Source organism: Trichomycterus rosablanca, chromosome 4 (genome assembly GCF_030014385.1).
Source record: "Trichomycterus rosablanca isolate fTriRos1 chromosome 4, fTriRos1.hap1, whole genome shotgun sequence".
Lineage (NCBI taxonomy): Eukaryota > Metazoa > Chordata > Actinopteri > Siluriformes > Trichomycteridae > Trichomycterus > Trichomycterus rosablanca.
The window spans coordinates 3,303,103-3,313,164 of record NC_085991.1 but is presented as its reverse complement, the minus strand read 5'-3'; the positions used below and the strand labels follow the sequence as shown (position 1 = coordinate 3,313,164).

General features: G+C 40.7%; 2 protein-coding genes across 2 annotated transcripts; one reads left to right on the top strand and one right to left on the bottom strand.

Moving 5' to 3' along the window:
* Positions 1–235: 235 nt before the first annotated feature.
* ebi3 (Epstein-Barr virus induced 3) lies at positions 236–3,143 on the top strand. The gene is made up of 6 exons (XM_062992914.1): positions 236–366; positions 445–648; positions 1,478–1,595; positions 1,708–1,874; positions 2,631–2,788; positions 2,872–3,143. The coding sequence occupies exons 1-6, from the start codon at positions 267–269 to the stop codon at positions 3,019–3,021; spliced, it is 897 nt and encodes a 298-aa protein (XP_062848984.1). The 5' UTR covers positions 236–266; the 3' UTR covers positions 3,022–3,143.
* Positions 3,144–4,183: 1,040 nt separating this feature from the next.
* On the bottom strand, positions 4,184–9,860 carry odf3l2a (outer dense fiber of sperm tails 3-like 2a). The gene is made up of 4 exons (XM_062992828.1): positions 9,812–9,860; positions 6,729–6,839; positions 6,176–6,289; positions 4,184–4,843 (listed from the first exon to the last, which is right to left on the bottom strand). Exons 1-4 carry the CDS (start codon positions 9,858–9,860, stop codon positions 4,356–4,358), a joined length of 762 nt encoding a protein of 253 aa, XP_062848898.1. The 3' UTR covers positions 4,184–4,355.
* Between the last annotated feature and the right edge of the window lie 202 nt (positions 9,861–10,062).

The following is a 10,062-nucleotide window of genomic DNA, read 5'->3' as shown; positions in this document are numbered from 1 at the left end:
ATGTAAATGTAAACAGCACAAACAACATGAATATTTAACGTTTCATCTCTCAACTTTATTGCTTATTGTATATATGTGCTTAATTCTCATTTAAGGCATGTAAAGCATTTTAAATCCTTGTGACAGGGGCCATTAAAAACTGTGGAATAATGTGTTTTGTGTTTCTTGGTCGTGTAATGATTAACAAAACAAGCAAACTCTCGTATTTGATCTCTCTGTTGACCAGAGACATTACAGAACCGCTCTTCTCATATCCAGGATTAACGATGTGCTTGAGGTTTGTACATGTCGTCCCTCTTCTCGCTGTTTTCCATCAAGTCTGGAGTCAAAACACGTCTCCTCTCCCAAAGCCGAGCTCTGTAAAGGGTAAGACGTAAAATTTGGGAACTTGTAGAAACTTTGCTCAGTATTTTATTATTTTCTTAAATCTTTTTTCCCTGTCAGAGATCAGCGTGGCCGTGGGTTCATCTGTGGAGCTGCACTGTGCGAATGAAACCACAGCAGGATCAGATTGGAGGCTGAATGAATTATCGGTTGGCACCGGTGATGTTCTTCACTTACACAACACCAGCCTGGACGATCAGGGCGTCTATACGTGTCACGACCAGGATGGAGATACAGTCGAGACGATACATCTGAGATTGGGTTGTGAGTAAAGAAACGTGGCTGCCACAACATAAAGACCCACATATAATATGAATATACACCAATCAGCCATAACATTAAAACCACCTCCTTGTTTCTACACACACTGTCCATTTTATCAGCTCCACTTACCATATAGAAGCACTTTGTAGTTCTACAATTACTGACTGTAGTCCATCTGTTTTTCTACATACTTTTTAACCTGCTTTCATGCTGTTCTTCAATGGTCAGGACCCCCACAGAGCAGGTATTATTTAGGTGGTGGATCATTCTCAGCACTGCAGTGACACTGACATGGTGCTGGTGTGTTAGTGTGTGTTGTGCTGGTATGAGTGGATCGAACTCAGCAGTGCTGCTGGAGTTTTTAAATACCGTGTCCACTCACTGTCCACTCTATTAGACACTCCTACCTAGTTGGTCCACCTTGTAGATGCTGTGTGAGTCGGTCATCTAGACCTTCATCAGTGGTCACAGGACGCTGCCCACGGGGCGCTGTTGGCTGGATATATTTGGTGGGTGGACTATTCTCAGTCCAGCAGTGACAGTGAGGTGTTCAAAAACTCCAGCAGCGCCGCTGTGTCTGATCCGTTCATACCAGCACAACACACACTAACACACCAGCATCGTGTCAGTGTCACTGCAGTGCTGAGAATGATCCACCACCTAAATGTGTTGTCGATCAGTCGTGTAGTGAGAATAGCACAACGACCTAAAACACACCCGAGTGCAAGAGATCCAGTCGCGTAGTGTGAACTGTACAGCGACCCGAAAACTCCAAAAGTCGTGTAGAGTGAACTTGGCACTTAATTTTGTCCCTCCATATTTCTCATAGATGCTCCGTCTCCACCCGAGGTTCGATGCTGGTCACCGAGTTATCCAGTTAAAGCCCTGTGCTCATGGACTCTCACTCCAGACCCTGTACTGCAGACCCAGTACATCTCCACCTACTGGTAGTGTATGGAAGCACAGCAGTGCTGTAAGTGTGAACAACTTTCTCAGAGACGACGAGGTTCAAATCTGTCCTGAATACTTGAATTGTGGACTTGCTTTGAATGCGGACAGGTATCAAGGGGTTGTCCACCCGTGCCCGAGACAGGACGAGCAGGTCAGACGGTGCGTGTTAGAAGGACTGGACATCTACTCCAACGAGCCGTACCTGGTTAACATCACCGCCGTCAACGCTCTGGGGAGCGCGAGCCGCATCATTTCTGTTATCTTCGAGGACATCGGTGAGAACATTTTATTACAATGTGCATTCTATCTTAGGGTGATATGATGGCTCACGGCTCCAAAAATCTCAGAGAGGGCAGTCATGGGAGAAGAATGCTAACCAGTCATGTTTTGTTGCCCATCATTTATTCATTCATTCAATTTCTTAACCGCTTATCCAATCAGGGTTGCAGGGATGGTGCTGGAGCCTATCCCAGCTTTTCAATGGGCACAAGGCACACAGTAACACCTTGGACGGGACGCCAGTCCATTGCAGGGCAGACACACACATACACACACCAATTTACCTATAGGGCAATTCAGTGCCGCCAATTAACCTGCATGTTTTTGGACTGTGGGAGAAAACCAGAGCTCCCGGAGGAAACCCACGCAGACACGGGGAGAACATGCAAACTCTGCACAGAAAGGACCCGGACCGCCCCGCCTGGGGATCGAACCCAGGGCCTTCTTGCTGTGAGGCGACAGTGCTACCCACTAAGCCACCATGCCGCCTGTCGCTATTTTACCCAAACATGCAAAATAAGAACTGCTGTAGTTACGACTTCTGTACGCGATACGGATCTCCATATGAACCCGCCTGGTGCAGGTGAAAAGAAGCGGACGGTCACTGCACACGTGCCGGAGGGAACAAAATATGATTAGCTAATTAAATACGGGGGGAATTGCAAACAAAATACACACACACACAAACAAACAAACACACACACACACACGCACCTCCTGGCATTTTAATTTCCTTTGTTCGTGTTCTGCAGTGAAGCCGAACCCTCCAGTTAACGTGAAAGTGAAGGTGTTACCAGGTAAGAAGATCTCTGTGCAGTGGTCTCCTCCGCCCACGTGGCCGGACCCCGTGAACTTTCCCCTGAGGTACAACGTGCAGTTCCAGTGGGGCAAACCAGAGATGACTAGTGTAGTAAGTCTCTCACGTCTTTAACAAAACAATAAGCTAATACACATACATGTTTTAAAAGCTGACCCTGGAATCTTGTGTTGTAGATGCGCTCAATCGAGTCAGACAGTGTGGTCCGGAGCGGGATTGTGGCTGGACGGACGTATTTTATCAGAGTGTCCTGCATGGATTTCCTCGGTCATGGTCAGAGCAGCGACTGGAGCGACCTTGTGAACGTTACTCTGCCCAAGAGCTGAAACACAGATAATAGATAGAAGCCGCTTTTACACTATAAGTTTGTCAATTCTTGTCAGAACTTGTAAGAGAAGTACGTTGTCTGAGAAAAAAGTTTACACAGAATAAAGTTAATAAAGCAAGACATTTTATTAGCACCCAAAACTTCAGAGAACTGCAGGCGGGTCCAAAATCAATGATGCTTTATTTATTCTAGCATAACAGTATAATAATAATAAACAAAAATAAATAAAATAATAATAATACTAGTAATAATAATAATACGTATAATAAAATAATAATAATAATAATAATACATAAAATAATAAAAATAATGATAAAACAAATAAATAAAATAATAAATAAAATAATAATAATACTAGTAATAATAATAATAATAAAATAAAATAATAATAATAACAACATTTTTTATAATAAAAATATTTTAAATAAAATAATAAATAAATTATAACAATAGTAAAATAATAAATAAATAATAATAATAACAGTACATTATTAATAGTACAAGAATAAAATAAAAGAATAAATCATAATAAAAACAACATTATAATAATAAAAATATAATAATAATAACATAATAATAATATTATAATAATATAACAATAATATTAATAATAGTAAAATAATAAAATAAAATAAATAATAATAATAACAACAATATTATTTACATTTTCAGCATTTAGCAGACGCCTTTATCCAAAGCGACTTACATTACAGTTACTGTATACAGCCTGAGCAACTGAGGGTTAAGGGCCTTCCTTGCTCAAGGGCCCAACAGCAGCAACCTAGCAGTGGTGGGGCTTGAACCAGCAACCTTTGGATTACTAGTCCTGTGCCTTAACCACTAGGCTACGGCTTGCCCTAAATAAATAAATTACTTTAAATAAAATAGTAAATAAATAATAATAACAATAACAGTATATTAATAATAATAATAACATTTTAATAATAATAAAAATAATAATAATAGTAAAATAATAAAATAAAATAAATAATAATAATAATAACAATAAGAGTATATTCATAATAATAACATAATAATAAAAATATAAATATAATAATAATGATATAACAATAATAATGATATTATTATTAATATTAATAACAGTAGTAGTAATTAAAATAATAATAATAATAATAGAATTTTATATATAAGCCCCTTTCAATGAACCCAAGGATACTGTACAGATGAAATACAGCACATTAAATACATCAGTAATACTAATAAAACAGATTTCAATAGATTAAACTAATTAAAATTAATAATAAAAGCTAAAAGCAAATGAATTCTGTGAATGTTCAGTGACAATATAAAAACTACAAGCGACCAGCCCAGTCAGTCAGTTACATTGATAACCAGCGGAGTAACAAACTCAGAATGTCGCACCCCCATGGTAAAAGACGGCGGCTTGGGCAGGTGCACGTTCACTTTCTCCGGGTAGTGAGTCCCCGGTCCCGGTTTCAGGGTGGCATCACCGAGGACGGTGTGGCGACTCTGGATGGAGAACGATGGCTGTTTGTTGAGGTAGATGCTGGGGTCTGTGCTCCTGTAATGAGCCGGTCCGGGCGTCGTCGCCAGGTCCTCTGTGGGCCCTCCGGTCTTCACGCGCCTGGACATGGAGTAGCTGGCACTGGAGGGCTTGTTGGGCACACGTGAGCCCAGCAGGTTAGGCAAGGTGTAGCGGTTGGGCGCGGGCACGGCGTCCACGCTACGGTAGCGGGTGCGAAACGCCATGGTGAAGGACGGAGGCTGGCGCTGCAGGTTCACCGGTGGCACCCTTTCAGGGCTGTAGGCTCCCGGACCAGGAGTTTGGAAGGTCTGAGCTGGGGATGGAAGGGGAGGGGGAGGGGGAGGGGGGGGGGGGGGGGGTGCAGTTTGCTTTTTATTAAACTTTATTATACTTGTAAATATGGTCAAAAGTTTGTGAACACCCCTCTTAATTGTTACCACAGATGTTTCTATTACTACAAGGTGGAAAAATCACAAATGAACAAATGACACGTAGTGTGTCAAATCTGGTGTAGAGGAACTCCAGTGGCCTTTACAAAGTCCCAAACTCAATTCCACAGAAGAACTCTGGGATGAGTTGGAACGTCGATTGTAAGCCAGACTTTCTCGTTCTGTACGGATGGCCAAAACCACAAGCTGTCCATATTTTTATGATATTTTATCTCAAAAACTGAGGAAAACAGTCTTACAATTATTTATCTATCTGTCTGTCTCTCTGACTGTCTGTCTGTCTGTCTGTCTGTATGTCTGTCTACCTATTTGTCTGTTGATCCATCTGTCTATCTGTCTGTCTGTCTGTCTGTCTATCTATCTACTTATCTATCTGTCTGTCTGTATGTCTGTTTATCTATCTATCTGATTGTCTGACTGTCTCTATGTCTATCTATCTGTCTGTTGATCTGTCTATATATCTGTCTGGCCGTCAGTCCGTCCGTCCGTCCATCCGTCTGTCTGTCTATCTGTCTGTCTGTCAACCTATCTGTCTGTCTGTCAACCTATCTATCTGTCTGCTCGTCTGTCTGTCTGTCTACCTATCTTTCTGTTGATCCATCTGTCTATCTATCTACCTATCTTTCTATCTGTCTGTCTGTCTGTTTATCTATTTATCTGTCTGTCTATGTCTGTTTATCTGTCTGTCTATCTGTCTGTCTATTTATCTGTTCGCCTATCTGTCTATCTGTAAGTCTGTCTGTCTCTTTGTCTGTTTATCTACCTACCTATCTATCTGTCTGTCTGTCTGTCTGTCTGTCTGTCTATCGATCCATCTGTCTGTCTATCTATCTATCTATCTATCTATCTATCTATCTATCTATCTATCTATCTATCTATCTATCTATCTATCTATCTATCTACTTATCTATCTGTCTGTCTGTATGTCTGTCTGTCTGTATGTATGTCTGTCTCTCTGTCTGTTTGTTTGTCTGTGTATTTATCTATCTAAGGTATTCAGTGGGGTCGAGGTAAAGATTCTGTACAGGCCATGAACCCTCTAAACTCAGTGATTAGGAGGGGTGTCCACCTACTTTAGTCTATAATGGTTATGAATTTATGATTTTAAACAATGAGATGTTTTAATGATAACTGTACCAGTGGGGGGGGGGGGGGGGGGGGGGGGTAAAATCATCAAACCAGCACGTTCTTCTTACCTCCAGGCTTCTTCCGGCCCAGCATGGAGTAGGACGGGGTGCCGTCTCTCCCGAAACGAGTGATTTTACCGTCCACGTGGTAGCGCGGGCCAGGACTGGAGTCCTCAGACACCACTACCCAGAATTCAATGAAAGACAAAGCAGTTAAAGACCTAGCTCCTCTGGATAGTCATGCTCGGTTAGCATTTTACAGACAGTATTTACCTTTCTGGTCACACTTAGTTAGCGTTTAGTTTTTACATGAAGCTACAATTGTAATAAGTGTGTAATTAAATTTTGCTTCTGCCCCCTAGTGGAAACAAAGCTGATCTCATAACATAAACACCATCGTCATGTGATTTTTACATCATAGGACGCAGCGTAAACATTTAGCCGTGGCGTGTTCTGGTTAATTTGCAGCAGCTACAGCTACAGTTTGGAAACGGGATGCCGCGGCGGGATCGTAATCCGTCTCGGGAGTTTACGTGAGGGAGGTCCAGCAGCCCGGCGGTTATGATGAGAAGAAAGATCTCAGCTCAGTCTGGTGTAAACTGCGCGGTCTGATTCCACTTACTTTTGCTGCTCATGCGGCGGTGGAAGGAGAACGCCGGACTGCTCAGCTTTGTGTAGTCGTGGTTTATGTAGCCGACGGTCGGGGGGAGGGCGTAGTGCCCCGGTCCGGGTCCTGAAACACAACGAGACGTTAATCCTTCAGTGGATTATCTTACGTTAGCACTTAGTGCTAATACATTAGATAGACAGAACCCAACAACCTTCACCAACAGGATGTATAAAATCTATCCTCAATAATAAATACTAATACTAATAATAAATACTATAAATAACAGACAGATAGACAGACAGATAGATATACACACAGACAGACAAACACACAGACAGATAGACAGACACACAGATGGATGGATGGACGGACGGACGGACGGACGGACGGACGGACAGACAGACAGACAGACAGACAGACAGACAGACAGACAGACAGATAGATAGATAGATAGATAGATAGATAGATAGATAGATAGATAGATAGATAGATAGATAGACACACAGACAGATAGATAAATAGACACACACAGATAGACAGACATACAGACAGACATCACAAAGGAAATTAAAGGTGTGTTTGAAATATAAAATATCTGTTTGTGAAAATTGAATCAGATCAAGGGCTGACATTGGACAAAAAGGCCTGGGTCACAATCAACCTTCCAGTTCATCCCAAATGAGTTCAGAAGGAATGAGGTCAGGATTCTGTCCACATCAATCAACTCTTCAATTCACATCTTTATGGGCCTTGTTTTGTACACAAGGGCACAGTCATGCTAAAAAAGGCCTTCCCCAAACTCTTGCCACAGGTTTAAGAAGTATATTTATCTTATATTTAAGGCCCTACCTAATTCATGAGCCGTTCCCGTGTAACACGCAATTCGCTTTGAAATTCAAACTTTAATGTTTGTGTTAAACGATTTAACGTTTTAATTCGTGTAGCGTTCGAGTGTCTCATGTTTGCTGGTTAATCTGCACATTGAGGCGTCCTAGCAATCCTACAGCAATTCAGTTAGCAATCGCTAAAGTCTAAAGCAGCTAAAAATAGGACTCTGGTAACTGAGTTTGAAAAACTAACAAACAATTCTGTGGACTTTTGGGGAGTTTTCGTCTTTGAGATGGATGTTCTAGGTTTACATTCAACCGTTAAGGTAGTTGTGCTGTGTGCTGTAGCTTCTATTTGTTCTATCATTCCATTTATGTTACTGTGTGTAATTGAATGAAAGCTGTGAAATGTGGCTCTTTTCTTTCCCTGGTTATATTGTAAATCTGTTTTCCTCATTTTATTCTTGATCCCTGAACCCAGGCTCTTCAGATCCACACGTCTTGTCTTTATGGGTGGTCAGGTGACCAGACCAGCTCTATAAAAACTAAAATCTTCAAAACCAGGGTTCACTTTGGAAGGACACTTGAGAGAAAATGAACTCTTTTTTTTTTTGGTTACCATTCATCCACATGTGCAGAACACATTTCTCCGGACCAGAAACACACAGCTGTAAAAAGCCTCATTTAAAATCCTGACTTTCAATAAGCCATGAAATTTCATACTGCGTTTCAAAGTAGCTCGAGTTTCTACCTAGAGGTGGAGCAGGTGTCCCACCGGGCTCGTTCTCGACTCCACTCTGGTTTGTTATGATTTCTAAGTGATCTGAGGTTCGACAAACAGAAACGATGGATGTTCTTAGGAACCTCGCATTATTAAAGGTATTAAAAAGCCGTTTCCTTTGTAGCCGCAAACAGTATTTATGACGTAGCTGCATTTTACAAGCTGAAGTGTCTTTTGCTCTCCAACAAGGACTGTTTAAACTTTCCAGGATTTTAATAAAGAAGTTTGTGTCAAAATGTGTAAACTTCATAACACACAAAAAAACCCAGATTGGTGAACAAACCTCAATTTAAACGTTTCAAAATGCAAGCAAAAACAAATATAAAGCAGAAAGCTGTGATGCAAGTTGACTTTAATCTCTATTTAAACAAAAACACCATGAAAACTTTTCTATTTTATTTTTTGTTTTTTTACATTAAATGTTTTTAAAAACATCTTGAACAGGTGTGAATGAAGCAACCACAAAAGGTCTAGTTCTTTATTTCACAAAAAATAAAGGTGTTTCCACATCTACAATGCATAGTATTATAAATATGTTCAGGAAGGAATCTGGAGAAATCTGTGTGTAAAGTGCAGCACTACTACTGAAGAAGTGTAAACTTTCATTCTGTATAGAACAGCTTAAGAACAACGTTTGTCAAAGCACAAGTGCAATGATTTTAAGTATTCCATCGTCTACAGTCCATACATTATTAAAAGATTCAAAGAATCAGGATAAATGTATGTAATGAATGTGAGCTTCAGTTCCTCAGAGTACTGCAAAAACTAGCCTGCTTTTATTATAGACGTCACCATATATGGACTTATATAGAACAAAAATTATACCATCTATTGTCAATAAACACTAAAGTCTAGACTCAGTGGAAACCTAATCGACATCCCTAAATTTTCAGCGCTCAGGCTGACCGGAAATAAATAGAAGCACCATGGAAATGTGTGTTGTGGTTTGGAAAATGAACAGAGTGTAGTTCAAAAGTGCATTAACGCTGTGGTACGTGTGTTTAAATAATAATCCTAAATAATTTCTACACATTTTGGGGAACAAATGCTGCTGTCCAGGCACAAATCCACATTCTGCACAGATTATGGCATACTCAGAGTGCTAGACTGGCCTGCCTGCAGTTCTAACCTGTCATCTATTAAATATACAGTATGTGCAAAATACAACAATAAAGCCACTTATGGTTGCACTACTGAAAGACTGGATCAGTGTGTTATGATAATGCAGTTGTAAACATGTTGCCATCCCAACATTTTTATACGTACCGCAGGCATATTTACAAAAACCTGGCTCCATTGAGAATTGAGTTTGAATTATGGCAGGTACTAATCTGATGTACATTTTGCACCGTGACTTCAGACACAGGCTGATCTTAATGTGTGTTATTAATGTTCTGCAAATTCTAATGTTCAGTCAAACAAAATATCTAACAAACAGAAAAAAACTTTAACTATAAAAGAAATAAAAGTGACCCTCAGACACTCACCCATCACCCTGCCGGCTATTAATGGACGCTGCCTTGTCACCTCCGCCATGGAGTCCAGAGGCACCGAGTCTGTGCTGCTTTACAGAACAGGTCAGGGATTCAGTGACACACACAGAGGAGATAACGTCCCCCTCCCTAAATAATACATGACCCTCACAATACTGAGAAACATGATCCTGCAAACACTCGTCCTGTATCCACGTCCTCACTGTTCAAAAGCTCAGACCTATAAGCCTTGATTCAGACGAAAT